At 32.1% G+C, this 16,233-nt stretch overlaps 3 protein-coding genes across 4 annotated transcripts in view; 1 reads left to right on the plus strand and 2 right to left on the minus strand.

Annotated features, from left to right (window-relative positions):
* The window catches only part of LOC127717716 (Krueppel-like factor 6), a 177,913-nt gene that overhangs the window by 78,226 nt on the left and 83,454 nt on the right, over positions 1-16,233 (minus strand). The window lies entirely within an intron of this gene.
* LOC127717715 (uncharacterized) overlaps positions 1-16,233 on the plus strand; it is a 66,677-nt gene that overhangs the window by 35,212 nt on the left and 15,232 nt on the right. The gene's annotated exons all lie outside the window — the stretch shown is intronic.
* On the minus strand, positions 8,578-11,279 carry LOC127717718 (uncharacterized). The gene is made up of 3 exons (XM_052223496.1): positions 10,922-11,279; positions 9,201-9,417; positions 8,578-8,892 (listed from the first exon to the last, which is right to left on the minus strand). Exons 1-3 carry the CDS (start codon positions 10,922-10,924, stop codon positions 8,690-8,692), a joined length of 423 nt encoding a protein of 140 aa, XP_052079456.1. The 5' UTR covers positions 10,925-11,279; the 3' UTR covers positions 8,578-8,689.

Consider the following 16,233-nt stretch of genomic DNA (forward strand, 5'->3'; position numbering starts at 1 on the left):
GTATGTGATTTATATAGAATGGAGATAATAACATGTCTGAACTTTTAAATGTTTCATTTCAATGTATATAAAAAAAATGTTTTTCTGTAATTACAAATCATGATGTATTGTTTTATGTGTACATGTCATGCTGCCCATCAAGGGCCCTTGATTGGAATGATATTCTTATTCTTATTCTTATTCAATGGTGGAACTCATACTATTAAATTCAAATGGAGAACCACAGTCTTCTGTTCTTACTATTCATGGATAGAATATTATGACCAAAAAGGGGGTGTTAGGTACATGTCAGTGAAACAGCAACCCAAAGATACCAAAAACCAAGGCCATTTAAAAGTTCAATATTATTTTGCTATGAAAAAAAATCCATGGATGACTAGTAGTGTTTCCATGAAAAATGTTACTCATCCAAATCAAATTTAAAACAACATGTTTCCCCTTTTTCTGGCCCTATAAAGACACCTACTGTACAATGTCATGTTACATTCACAAAAGCTGTTATTGATCCCCTGAAGGTTACTTTTTTTATTGATCAGAACATGACCTATGACCTATGACATAATTGGGCAATTAGTCAGTAATGTAAACATTGTATTGCATCATGTTGTAAGTGTCCTAATCAACAGGTAGGTATTTGGTTTGACAAGTAAATTACAAGGCAAGAGTTGTGTCCCTTTCATATGTTATACATGGTTTTGGAAAGGAAAATTGATGGGTAATTTTTAACCTTGAGAACTGAAAAATAATGTACATATTTGTGTGGGGCGGTCATAACAGATAAAGTGTTTTTTGTTGTAAATTTGAATTTCTGAACATCACAGGTTATTGAGGTATTAAATTTGAATTGCTGTCAATAAAGTTTTTCTATGTTTCAAGGATTCGTATAGTAAGACTACAATACCAATCCTTGGTTTCATACATGATGAAAAGAACACTTTCTAAATTTCGTCCGTCATATTAGCTCTTTTCTGGATCTATAATAAGATTCATAAGAAACATTCAAACCTAAAATTTGAAAGCCAGTGATGTATAAATGCAGGAATGTGTGAATAAGTTATTGGTCCAAGATAACAACTTCACAATCATACTTATCATTACTTCTCTATCTTCTTTGTTCAAGAGTAAATTTTAAACTTTAGCCACTTATTCATTAATCACAATTATTATTTGAAAAAGGTCCCCTAAAATGTACCAATAATATCTGTTTATGACAGAGCACTCTTTGAGTCAACAGCCGATGATGGTATCTGTTTTTTACAGTCAAGAAAATCAATGACTAATTAGATCCACCAAATTAATATTCATATTTTGATATATTTATATCATAATCAATGATCTAACTGTCTGAACAATGATAGCATCAATACAGATACAGAAGCAGAATTGACATTTCTGTGGTTTGACCTCGCTGTACTTGTAGTGTAACAATGGCAGACTGCTTTGAATGTAAAAATGAATATGTCCAATACATATTCTTTTCCTATTCCCAGACCTAATAGTTTACAATATATTTTTTTTTACTTTGATTGAAAAGTTTTACCACATTTGAGCTTAATTACTAAAAAACTCTTTCTATAGATAAATTTTCATTGTTGCGAGTAACACAGTGGAAAAAGCAAAACACATGCATTACTATTACATAAAGGTTCTAACTCCCTCAAGCAAAGTTGATCTTCAATGAATTTGGTTTTCTTTTTAAGTCTCTTTTTGTATTAGCTCCTCACTTATTAAGGTATTTATACATCCATTGCTTACAAATTTATGGTTGTTGGTGTTTCTGATGAAGGTTAATCTATAAAAGTGCTTTGGACCCCATCAAACTCTTAAAGTGTTATTTTCATTGAATTATTACCTTTTTTCATTAAAGGATAAAATGCTTTTCTTTTATCAAACTAATTTCCCTCCAGTATTATGAGTACAGAAACTGTATATCAACAAAAATATCCCTAAATAACATCTAATATATAAACATTCTGCTAAATGATTATACAATTTGCATGCCATGTTGCATTTTTACAGACTTTCAAAGCCTGTACTTAACATGTATCTTGGATGGAGAGTTGTCACATTGGCACTCATACCACATCTTCTTATATCTATCATGTACAGCTTTAGAAAGTGCATAGAAGTACTAAACATGAACCTGACAGTATGGAAATATAAAAGTAGAGAGATATTGTATGATTGCAAATGAGACAACCATCCACCAAAGTTGATCCAATTGATGTGGATGTAAGCATACTACTTTAGCCATGGCGTTGTCAGTTCATTTTCGACTTATGAGTTTAAATGTCCCATTGGTTTTTTTGCCCCTTTTTATTGTATGGAAATTCTTTACAACATAATGTTTGCATTCATTTTTTTATATTGCAATTGTTAATATAATATAAGCAAAGTTATTGCAATTTCAAGAAACGGTGCATAAATATATTGCTTTCAAATTTAAAAGAGGGACGAAAGATACCAGAGGGACAGTCAAACTCATTGATCGAAAACAAACTGACAACGCCATGGCCAAAAATAAAAATACAAACAGACAAATAAAAGTACAGATGGCACAACAAAGAAAACTAAAGACTAATCAACACGAACCCCACCAAAAACTGGGGTTGATCTCAGGTGCTCCGGAAGGGTAAGCAGATCCTGCTCCACATGTGGCACCCGTCGTGTTGCTTATGTTATTACAAATCCGGTAAATAGTCTAATTCGGTAGGTCACATTCGTGAAAAGGGAAGGGTATTGTAGTTACGACATAAGGAACATATCCGATATCATCTGTGAAACGGTTATTCCATAACAGTCAACCAACTCGTGATGGCGTCTGTAAAATTTACGAAGGGATGATTTCAACTTCACCATTTGGAACTCTTGGTTTAATAGCTTCCTTGTGAGCAGCAATCCTCTATCAAGGAAATCATGATAGGAAATACAAGCCCGGGATTATCGTATCAATTGGGAGATATATACTCCGTATGCAGGCGCTGCTGGAAAGTTGCTACATAGAAATGGAAAGTTCACAATTGGGAAGCTGAAATCATCTCTTTTGTCGTAAAGTTTTGTTTTCAACCGACCCTCATTGTCAATTTCTAGATGTAAGTCAAGATATGAGGCAGACTAAACTGTATCTGTAGTTTCCTTATCTCTAGTTCGATGGGATAGATTCGTTCAACATAGTCACCAAATTTTGTATTATTTAGTGAGAGAACATCATCTATATAGCGAAAAGTAAAGTTAAAGGATATTGCTAACTTCTTATCGTTTTTCCTAAGAAGTTCCTTTATGAAGTCAGCCTCATAATAATAAAAAAACAAGTCGGCAAGAGGAGGGGCACAATTGGTTCCCATTGGAATTCCGACAGTCTGTTGAAAAACACGTCCTCCAAACGTAACAAATATGTTGTCAATCAAGAAATCAAGCATCTCGATAATGTCAGTTTCAGAGAAGTTTTTGTTTGAATCGGAGTAATTCTTTACAAAGTAGGAGTTATCCCTCCCCAAGACAAGATACTTGTATCTACGTTCGCCATTCTTTTTAATGAAACAAAGTAATACCAACTCTTTCAATTTGTCTTTTAGTTTGGAATGGGAAATACTTGTGTAAAGTGTAGAAAAGTCAAATGTTTTAATACTATTGCAAGATGAGAGAGTCTTAGATTGTATGTACTCTAAAAGACATTAAAAGTTTTGAATTTTTTAGTATCCACATCTGACCCACGCCACCTCTAGAATAGGCAGTTTCACAATAACTTTGGAGCCCGGCTTTGATTGCTGATGAAATAGATGTTAATAATTTAGAAAGAGGTTTCGTGGAGCACTTGGAAGACCAAGCAATATACCGTTGTTTGCGTTTTTATTTTAAAGAAGCCTTTTCCGAAAAAAATGAAAGTATATCCCAAATTTTTTAGAATTCCTCGTAGCATAAATTAAACAGCCAAAACTATTCACTCAAGATACAGTAACAGATTTAAAAATACAAATTAGAAGGTAAAATCCCTTATACAACATAAGGAATTGAAATTGGGGCCGATGTGTTGGTGTCATGGGTGATTGTATTTGTATTTTCAGAGTTCGTTTTTGGTCCATAAAAAGGATAAAACAAATAATGTGTTACAAATATACAAAATTGAAATGCACAGAAGATATAATTAAAGAATTAACAAGGCTGTGAGTCTTTGATAAGTTTATTGGAGCATGGAAGTATTATATATATTGACTTCATTTTACTTCCATGATTGGAGCCATTATCAACTTTGAATTCCTCTTGTCTTCACCAGAAAAAAACTTTGATATAAACAACAGATGACTTCGAACAATTTTTCTTGTTCAAAGTTTTCTCTAACCAAGTTTTTCACAGAAACCTTTGATATTGACAAAATGCCTACAGTCATTCCCATCAGAGTCTGATGACCCCTACTAACCTGTCAAGTGTGACCAGTAATTTAACTCTATACTTTCTCTGAAACTAAAGTAAAATTGAGAATGGAAATGGGGAATGTGTCAAAGAGACAACAACCCGACCATAGAGCAGACAACAGCCGAAGGCTACCAATGGGTCTTCAATGCAGCGAGAAACTCCCGCACCCGGAAGCGTCCCTCATCTGGCCCCTAAACAAATATGTATAAGCATATAATATTGCTATCAGATGCAATACCAGTTACTAAATTGGTTCTATTTCAATATATACTGATAACAATCTTAATCGTTGTGTTTAATTTTCAAACCGCTACTGAAATACCCTAAAGCGTATTTAAATTCTTAACAAACAAATTAAACACTAACTTAACATTGGACCTAGTCTTCTCATTTGAACAAACCAATGAGTGTACATCAAATTTTTTAAGTAGACCTTTGTCCATATTCAGCAGAGGAAGGGTCCATAAGGGAAATCCATGCCTGTTCAGAAAAAGTCACAGCTTAGAGAGACTTAGTCCATGTCAGATATAAAAAAAAATATTTTGCTTTAATATAAACGTATAATAAATGAAAAAATACTTATTCCTAAATGATTAAAAAACTAAATGTACTATTTGTATTTTACATCTACATTGAAATAGTGAATATTTTCTTTCAAATTTATTAAAATGTGTCCACAATTATAATCACCTACTGATTAACATTCAAACCTTATTTCAATACTATCTAGAACTCATATAAAATAAGGTGATGTGGTATGATTGCCAATGAGACAACTATTGATCAGAGATCAAATGAAATAGATGTTTAACCAACTATCGGTCACTGTACATAATTTTACACATACTGGACATGTTGAAGGCCTCACTGTGACTTTTAGATGAAGAACAGCAATAAAAGTGCTGTTCCTTTGCTTTTAGTGTGTTGTTCTTTTCTTTCCTTTTTTTTTTTTTTTTGCTGTGCATGTACTGATTCTGTGTCATGGATGGATACTGCACCCTGTGTCCTTTGATGTTCTATTATGTAAACGTTTTATCTATTTTATTTTATTATTTCAGTTCAACAACAAAAACTCTCTTTTACCTCCTTCAGTACTGAAAGAAGTAAATACCCTTTAAATCCCAAAGTCTTTAAGCTAGATAAAAGTAAAGGGTGTATTTAATTCCTGAATACTTCATAAAATTTGAAAAATATTAAATACTTTAATATTTGTCTTTGCATGAAATCAGTATCCCTTTTCATAAATATTCTTACAAAATTTCTTTCTTCAGAGAGGTAGAAAATAACTGAATTTAAAGTCCAGGATTTTTGTTGTGAAAGTTCAAGAAAAAATTCTGACTGGACCAGTTGTGGAAAACATTTTGTTGTGAATGAAACTACAAATTAAAGTATTGCTGTATGAGTATGGTATTTTTGTATAAAAAATTATGTCTGTTAATATTTTGTGTTACATCTGAAAATAAAAACATTTTAATATTTCCTGTGTAATAATCTCTATCAAGAATGTTCATTGTTAATGAACTACAGTTGACGAACAGCAGGATAAGAAATAACACACTCAAATATTATTTTTTTTTTAATTATGATCCTTGTCCTCTGAAAACAGAAAATGGTCTGCTGATTAATTTCAAGTTTTCCGCATTCTGCATAAGTTACACTACCATTGGAATAATGCAGTCTGCAAAATCATCTGAGTGATTCAAATGTTATATATTTCAACCAATTATAATTGTAAAAAAAATTCGTATTTACTTGTATGAAAACAATTGAATACACTAAATAAAATTGTTTGCAAAAAACACTCACAGGATTGCTGAAAGTATACTTAGTAAGCATTATATTTGATTTCTTGAAGTTGTAAACAATAAAAATTGAATAACATATCATAAAAAACATATAAAATAAATCATTGATAAAACAGTGCCTGGCACTATCTCCTGTCCTATTTCCTAGAAAGCGTTTTAAGTCTATCCCTCATCTTTCCTCTCACTTTCTTTATTGCTACTGTATATGCCTTGGCTATTAAATCTGAAAATATAAAGCGAGTGTAATATTATAATAACAACTAACACAGGATTTATATGTAGCGGTAGAAAGATAACATTTTTTTACAGTTGTTGAACAAAAGTTATTTTTCTTTTTTATCACTGGTAACAATCTCATGTCAGTCAAACTTTGGTCAAAAATGTATTTAATTATTTTGTTTAGACTGGATTCTCTGTATTTTGAGTCATGTTATTAATAAATGCCATGATAATCATACTTGTGTCTGACCAAATATGCTGTAAACCAAGCTATTTTGGTGGCAAACTACATTAAGTCCTGAATTTTTTCTTGATTTTCTTATACCGGTATATAAATGCATCAACAGTATATACTACATCAATAACTTACCTCCCAAGAAACTTCTTTTGGTTTAATCAAGGCCAGATCTTGGGGCATCCGTTTTTGTATTCTTTTGTTGGCCTAATAGGCTGCAATTCCTCAATTCCTCTTCATTAAAAACCATTGGCATTGTTGCATTTATAGCTTGCGTAACATCTGATCTGGATTTGGCTGTTCTTTCAATTTCAATCTCAAAATCGGGATTTTTTAAGCCAACTATACGGTATTGGTTTTTCTCATTGTTAAAGACCGTACGGTGACCTATTATTGCTAATATCCACCTCATTTCAACTCTGGTGGATAGGTATTTCATTGTCAACGATACCACGTCTCCTAATATTATATATGGCCAACTAAAAAGCGAATTTGAGGAGCATCGAACGAGCAAACAGCCAAATACCTTGAACATATTTCGTCAAGATCTTATAAAAGTCATATTTTATTTTAATATGACTACATCTACAAAGATAAACTAAAACAAATGTTATAAATTCGGTTAGAAAGCGCCAAACCCTAAACAATTATCAGTGAAAATAAGCAAAATCTGTTAGATGAACATTCGCTATCCAGCTTGATAGTAACTTCGACGAACTATCCTTTTTGCCGTCTGCAAATGTGCAATATACTTTTTGCATGCTTAAAATCACTGAACTTATATAGTCATGTTTGTCGATAGTGTGAACCAACTCTTTTTTTACAGATTCTTCTTTTTTCAAACTTGCACTTTCTATCGATTCGTTATGGCGTTTTCTAACTTTGTAAATGTAGTCATACAAAGAGAAGAGTTTTCTTCTATAAATTCGAGGAGCCTCGGTTGTCGAGTGGTTTAAGTAGTCGGACTACTCTATCACTAGCTTGTCAACACTTAGGTTGTGAGTTCGAATCCCGCACGTGGCAGGTGTGTTCGACTTCAATCCTAGTTGACTACGATTGTCAGTTGTCCTACCGAAGGTCGGTGGTTTTCTCTGGGCATTCTGTTTTCCTCCACCAATAAAAACTGACTGCCACGAAATAGTACAATAGTGCTGAAAGTGTCGTTAAACACCAATCAATCAATCAATAAATCGATAAATTCAAAACGAATGATATTTGATTTTTTACCGCAAAAGACGTGAAATTAAATTTCTTGAACATTATTTGGTTTACAGTATCGAAATACGCAAAACCCAATCTAGGCGTCAATCGGGATATTTTGTCTGTTTTCATATAACCAGCAATCATTTAATGACGATTTGTTTTATGTATGTTTGATTTGATCTCATAGATTAAATTTAAATTTTTTTTTTCAGTTTATGAATGATTCGTTTTTGTTTTTTTTGTTTTTTTTTTTGGTTGCCTGAATCGGGCTCCATTGTTTCACTTTTTGATGTTGAAAATCTGTTCTTTTAAAAGAACACGCGTTGAAAATGCGTAACCCATCTCCACCTACGGGTTGAATTATTGACTTTTAAGACAATTATACATCAGCGATGTTTTTGAGCTTATTTTGAAAAAATTGAACCAAACTGACTGATAATAGCCAAATACTATTTCAACATTCCGCTTTTATAAATGTTTATAACAAAACAAAAAACATATTTTAATGTTTGGTATAAATCGTAGTTAGTGCACCTGAATGGAAATCAATGTTCAACAAGTTTGATTCAACAACTAAAGTAAATATTGTTAATACACATAAAACAAAACAAATTCAAAATTCATTATGATAATAATCAAAAACACCTTATTTAAATAATCTGCGAATATTAATTGCAAAGTTATATTTAAATAGGAGGTTAAGCTATTGGAATAGTTACATTTGAATCATCACAGTGTTGTTTCAATAATTTATTTTACTATTTTATTATTTTATCAATGTGAGTCATCGCAATGTTGCAATTCTTCAATCTCATCATCCACTTGCTGTACTTCCCGCAGTTGACATGGTTGGCGTAGTTGGCGTAGTTGGCGTAGTGACTGTGGTTGCTTGTGTTGTGGTTGATGTATTTATGGTAGTTGTAGTTGTCGTCATCATCATTTGCATCATCATTGGCATCATGACCATTGCCATCATCATTGTTGCCACTGCCATTGTTGGTGCAGTTTGAGATGCAACTGAAAAACCACAAAGACAATAGTGTGAATATTTATGTTTCCATTATATCACGCATGCTCTTCATTAGATGCTACAAATACAAAACTTAGCAATAAGTGAAAAGTCATCTAAACATTTACATGTATTTTGAATAAACAATCACATATATCCCTAATTATTATTGTTAAATATTTTTTAATCATAAGCTTTGTTTAAAGATTTACTTCTTTAGTATACACAAAAGTATGTTTAAAGTATTGAACCATTAGTTCTAAAAAACATTATTAAAAAAACGAAAATGTTTCTATACGCATATATAATTACATACATAAGGGTAATCCTAAAAATCCTGAAAACCCATCACTTGAATCTCTGGTTGTCGTCGAAGATAATATTATAGGACGTCTTGGCTCTTCCTGGTTAACGGGAATTCGAATTGGCCGTGGAACTGGTAGAATAATGCGTCTGATATTTCCATGTATAGGTTTGGAGGTGTAGAATGGCAGGATGATGAGTAAAATAAAACTGATCTGATAGATGTTTCTCTGCAAAACAGTTTATTTGTAATTAACTTAACAATCATGGCTTCAGAATGAGATATATCAACTCTATAGATGAAAATTTTTAAAAGACATGAATGGGAATGTAAACATCAAGCTTACAACAATGCAAATGATGCATAGCATTTTACCAATGTTCAAATCACAAATAAATCGTTTCAGAATCGAGGTCATTAAAACGTGCGTGAACCAGATAAACCCTCAAAGGACAGAACATCTTTAGGTCTAACAGAATTGTCAAGATAAGATGAATCTTAACAACAATCTTAACAACATATACAATATCTTTTTGACTCCTGTATTTTTCCAAATTGAAAAAAAAAATAGAGAATACTTAATATGCTGTATTCACACCGAAATTGTTAAATGAAGAGAGAATATTAGTGAAAAAAACCACATCGATGACAATTTTCGGACGCCATTACAAGTTAGTAGATCGTTGTTAAATATCTGTTTCACATATGACGACAAATATGTTCTAATTATTGTAACCACAATCCAGTTCCTATTTTCCATGATTGCGAATTACCAAATTATCACCAAATGTGTCCTTACATAATTAATACTACGAGTGCCACATGTGGAGCAGGGTCTGCTTATCCTTCTCAAGCACCTGAGGTTTCCCCCGGGTTTCCGGTGGGGTTTGTGTTGCTCTGTCTTTAGTTTTTTATGTTGTGTTTTGTATGATGTTGTAAGTCTTAAGGTCGTTTTGCATTTTTTCCATGGCGTTGTCAGTTTTGTTTCAAAAAACTTACCATAAATTTTAGGCGTTATTCAAGCTTTATATTTTTTAGATCCCTATGTTCCCCCATTCCACATTTGTAACAAGAAAATTGAAACATGTGAAATGTATACTTTTAATAGGCAAATTTCTATCCCAATGAAAGTTGCTGTTTACAGGTATACACTTGACGACCTGTTTAACATTTGCACTAAATAAGGCGAAGGAAACAAAAGTAAAATAACAAAAATAACGAACTCCAAGGAAAATTAAAAACTGGAATCATATATCAAATGGCAAAATCAAAAGCTCAAACACATCAAACGAATGGAAAACAACTTGGTACAGGCATTTCATTATGTAGAAAATTGTGGAAGAAACCTGTTTTTATAGCTAGCTTAACCTCTCACTTGTATGACAGTCGCATAGAATTCCATTACATTGACAACAATGTGTGAGCAACACAAACAGACATAATAGAAACAAAATGTCAAAATTTGGGGTACAGCCGACAAAATTGTGTCATTATCTTAATCACTATAAAAAGAACTATGTCAACAATGAAAACAAAATGGCATATAGATACTCTATACATTGTTGTCTTTTGACCATTTTTCTTTTTTGGCTGTAGCATTGTCAGGTTGTTTTCGACTTAGGAGTTTGAATATCTATTTGGTATCCGTCGCCTCTCTTTTATGGAACATAAATTACATTCTATATTAATATAATATATATAGTATTACAATTATATAAGCAAACGTAACATACCATTATATAAGGACAGTAAAAATGCTGTTAGAGCTCCTACGCCTTAATCCTCACCTACACAGTTTTTGTTTTCCATAGTGCGTTTAGAACCAATATATATATAGTACTGTATATCCATCAAATATAATTAAGATATTGCCCTGTTTAGGTTGCACTAATCAACGAGATCATGAACATTGATGAATGTTCGTTACCCTTTAGCACGTTAAATTGTCGGTTTAGAATTATTGATGACTTAAACACACTTGGATTTCTTGCGTCTAAGAATAGATGTGTGTGTACGTGTCATTTGGAATTAATTTTAGAATCACACAATTAATATTGAATCCTGAAAAGAAACTCATCATACAAACCACGATTAAAAGTGTGTACGTTAGACGCTCAAGAGACGCCTTAAATTGTGACAGTCATTCTACGTAACTTAAGTATCTGACTATAAATGATTAAAATTAAATACATGTTTATTATATGAACTGTTTGGTATTTGGACATCAGTCGGTTTTACAATCTTTCTTGTGTTGAGTTTGTGATTGAAATAACTACAGGGGAAATTTGTCCTACCTTATTAGTCCTAGTGGCAATTTAGAATTTAAAAGAGATGCGAAATATACCAAAGGGACATTCAAACTCATAAGTCAAAAATAAACTGACAACACCATGGCAAAAAAAATAAAAAAAGACAAACAACAGTACACAAAACACAACATAAAAACTAAAGACTGAGCAACACGAACCCCCTCAAAAACCGGAGTAGATCTCAGTTGCTCCGGGAGGGTAACATAAATTTTTGCTCAGTGACATTGACTTGGGTTGGAAGAGTTAATAGAAAAATAATTAAAAATAATTAAACATCATAGTATTTATTTTTAAAAACCTACAAGTTTAACATTAGCTTTCGATTTTCTCAATTGAGTTGCAATTTTATAGTATATTTTGATTGAACAAAAACTTTTCAAAGATACCAGGCTTATAATTTTGTTGGATAGACTAGAGTTTCGTCTACAAAAGTCTCATCAGTGACGCTCGGATCAAAACGTTAAAAAAACGAAATCAAGTATGAAGTTGGAGTGCATTGAAGACCAAACATTTCCAAAAAGTGTCTGCATACCCTAAACGTAAATTAGCATATAGCCCGTTAATATAAAAAAGCGATACGAACTATTATCTGGAGTAACCTGTTTGTTCCTCGCTGCGCATGGGTTTTCAACACAGGAAATCATTATTGAAAACAGATAAAATCATTTTTTTATTCATTTTTGAGAAATTTGAATACGTACAAAAATATTTCGATTTTTTTTTTTTTTTTTTTTTTTTTTTTTTTTTTTTTTATTTCATGTTATTCTCTATATCTTGTTTAAATTTAGCGTATTTCTTAATCATTGTCTTGAAACTGAAATTAGCCATCGTCTATGTTATTTGGTCTTTTATGAACAGCTGTGTCATTTGCAATCATACAATATCTCTTTCTTTCTATACTTTATGTCTTTTTTTTTGTCATTGAAAGTTTTAACCAATTAATCATATCATTGTTCCAGCTGATATTTGTTTTAATTAGTAATACCTAAAATTTTACGTTTAATGAAATCCGGAACGTCAGTGCAAACCAAACGTGGGTTCTTATCGAAAATCCAATCAGAGCAATATAAAATGTACATGGCAATTTATTTCCCTACAGATGTTCATGAGATATTTTTTCCCTAAAGATGTACATGCGACTTTACACCACAGATGAATATGATAGATGTAGTTTTAAGAGAGTTGGGATCATGTTCCTCTGTATTTATGTTACTTTCAGGGTAATTCTAAATATAATTTGCTAAAAACACAAGGTTTCAGAATCACTATGTATTTTTTTGATTTGGCTATAATTTGCCTCATTTCGGCTTGTTTAACTACAATGAATATTTATATCTAAATGACATATCTGGCATTAACAACACACTTGTATTGCTGATCTTAATGTCTTTTTACATGTATATTTAATTCAGGTTGTCAGGAATTTGGATGGATTGTAATAAGTATAAAAAATAAGAAGATGTGGTATAATTGCCAATGAGACAACTATCCATTAGAGACACATAGAAGTTAACAACTATAGGTCATCGAACGGCCTATTATTTTGAAACTAACAACATAGTAAGATATGACTAAAACGTTTTACCCCGCGTCCTCCGAATGTGTTTGTGCAAGAAGCAAAAACGCTTGAAAGGACCAACGTAAATGTTAAATTCTTCTTTATTTCTTAAAAACCTTTGGTTTTTCAGTGCTGTTTGGCCATATCTGGACTGTACGTAAACGCATCATGGTATGATGACTGTACATACACGCATCACGATATGAAGTTTGTACGTACACGCATCACGGTATGAAAACCGTTCATACACGCGTCACGGTATGTAGAGTCGGGAGTCTTATAGTTGAGATATTAAATAAAGGACCATCTCAAAAGAATGAAATTGATTATTGATTTACTCGGTACAATAATAGCGTTTCTAACATTGCTATCCCACTCGACGATTTTGCTTACAGTTAAGAGAGAAAAGACTCAAGCTTCATGTCATGAATTAAAACGTCTGTATTATATTTATGGTTTTTTTTTGACATAGTTATATTTCAACTAAAATTAATGAGTCATATACAAATATAATCAGTTTATGTTAGTCAGAATCACAATTAAATTATGAGAAAATGCCAAAAATCATTTATGTTTTTGGCACTTGCTTCCTTATGAATCGGTCATGCCAACTAGTTTTTCCGGGCAAGTTGCATTGTGCTTGGCTTTTTCTTTTGCATCCTTCCTTTCAGTCTTCGATTCTTTCGGAAGTGGTCGTAGATCGCAATCTTCAGAGGTAATCACAGTTGCCGCTCTGTCCAAATGATCACTCTGTACTTGAAAAATTTGATGGGCGATTGATGAATTGAAAAGTAGAAAAAAATTGTAACAAAAATACAGAACTCCAAGGGGAAGTTCAACACTGACAAAATCAAACGCTATAAATAAACGGATACAAGTGAAAAACAACTGTCATATTCCTGACTTACAGGCATTTTCCAAAGAAAATGGTGGAGTAAACCTTGAAGGGTGATTAGTCAATGAGGAAGCCGATGGAAGATCAATCAATGAAAAAGTACCTGTACTGAAGATGATTTTGTAAAGTATGTCATATTTCATTACACCAAAACGCAAAATATACAAATTTGTTGAATGAAATTTCAAAAAACGAATTTTGAACGTTATATATTTACAATATGAGTGCGGATAGAGATGGCACTCATACATACCTTTTATTTACATCAGGAATCTTTCTGACTTAGGTCCCAATCCAAATTCCAATTTTTGTGGACAGTCTCAGAAGAAGCTGTTTTTGTGTATATGACTAAATAATTTTTGCGCTTAATTTGACAAGGTATGGAGATTTTTTTTCATTTCATTGATACTTTCTGTCAATGAACAAGGATGACTCGGGAGTGACCAACTTGTTTCCACTTTGAAAATCTAAATATGCGTCTTCTTGACTGAAAGTCACGATTTGCCGGTACCTATATAGCCAAAAAATTAACAACATTCAAATCTAAAAGCGGGCAAAATGTAGTAGTTTATGCATTTACAATGTTTGCTTACTTTAACAAGCTCTTCATGTTTTAATAAGTTTTTTGATATTCAAATATTTGGCCTCGAGCATCAATGACACTACAGTTAGTTCCGAAAAGCGCATCTTGGGCAGCAAAAACGGTAACGTTAATGTTATGAAACATATTTGGCTGCGTCCATTTAGCTTTGTTATCCTTCCTTTCAGTCTTCGATTCTTTCGGAAGTGGTCGTAGATCGTAATCTTCAGAGGTCATCACAGCTGCCGCTCTGTCCAAATGATCACTCTGTACTTGAAGAATTTGATGGGCGATTGATGAATTGAAAAATAGAAAAAAATTGTAACAAAAATACAGAACTCCAAGGGGAAGTTCAACACTGACAAAATCAAACTCTATAAATAAACGGATACAAGTGAAAAACAACTGTCATATTCCTAACTTACAGGCATTTTCCAAAGAAAATGGTGGAGTAAACCTTGAAGGGTGATTAGTCAATGAGGAAGCGGATGGAAGATCAATCAATGAAGAAGTACCTGTTCTGAAGATGATTTTGTAAAGTATGTCATATTTCATTACACCAAAACGCAAAATATACACATTTGTTGAATGAAATTTCAAAAAACGAATGATGAACGTTATATATTTAAAATATGAGTGCGGATAGAGATGGCACTAATGCATACTTTTTATTTACATCAGGAATCTTTCTGACGTATGTCCCAATCAAAATTCCAATTTTTGTGGACAGTCTCAGAAGAAGCTGTTTTTGTGTATATGACTGTTTAATTTTTGCGCTTATTTTGACAAGGTATGGAGATTTTTTTTCATTTCATTGATAATTTCTGTCAATGAACAAGGATGACTCGGGAGTGACCAACTTGTTTCCACTTTGAAAATCTAAATATGCGTCTACTTGACTGAAAGTCACGATTTGCCGGTACCTATATAGCCAAAACATTAAATAACAACATTCAAATCTAAAAGCGGGCAAACTGTAGTAGTTTATGCATTTACAATGTTTGCTTACTTTAACAAATGAAAATATTATTAGAAAATGTCTCAAATGTATAATTGATATCATTATTTCAAATTACAAAGAACAGAATATCATTGGAAGACAAATAAAAACTTACTTGAGGTGGTACCAAACACCTTGACTAAAATTAATTTGGCTCGTTTAAATTTCATAAAATTTTGACAAAAAATTTACTTTGACCCTTTGACAAAAATATAAAAATTTCAAAAAACTTGAAGCACACACTTTATCAGAAAAACTTCATTGGATATATAGCAGTTTGACAAACACTAATTTTGATCATTGAGAAGCTTAATATTTCCTTAACAATAACACGTTCAGCTGATTTTTACAGAGTTATCTCCTTGTAGTGTTATGTTCCACCTTAACTGTAACTAATTTAATGAAATTAAAAAATTGAAAGAGATTAAGACTCGAGTTAAATGAAAAATGTAAGCCTAGATGCCTTCAGCCAAAACGTTTGTTCGGAGCTTTATTGTATATTATAATAAATATGAAATTCATCTACAAAATCCCTCTGGCAATTAGAAGTAATAAAAAGCATTGAAAACATTACTGATTTGATTACATATTTCAAAAATATGAAAAATATATATAAAACCAATGTCTACAGGTAGTTTTACCATTGATTTTGAAACATCATAACCAGATAACCATAAAGGATTCACATACATGACTAAAAATC

The sequence above is a fragment of the Mytilus californianus genome, unplaced genomic scaffold (assembly GCF_021869535.1).
Source record: "Mytilus californianus isolate M0D057914Y unplaced genomic scaffold, xbMytCali1.0.p SCAF_10, whole genome shotgun sequence".
NCBI lineage: Eukaryota > Metazoa > Mollusca > Bivalvia > Mytilida > Mytilidae > Mytilus > Mytilus californianus.

Bases quoted from the DNA above. Each gene is read 5' to 3' on its own strand.
- LOC127717718 (XM_052223496.1), bottom strand. The intron at 8,893-9,200 runs GTATGTAATTAT...GTGGTTTTTCAG, and splicing joins ATTTTTAGGATTACCCTTAT to TTGCATCTCAAACTGCACCA.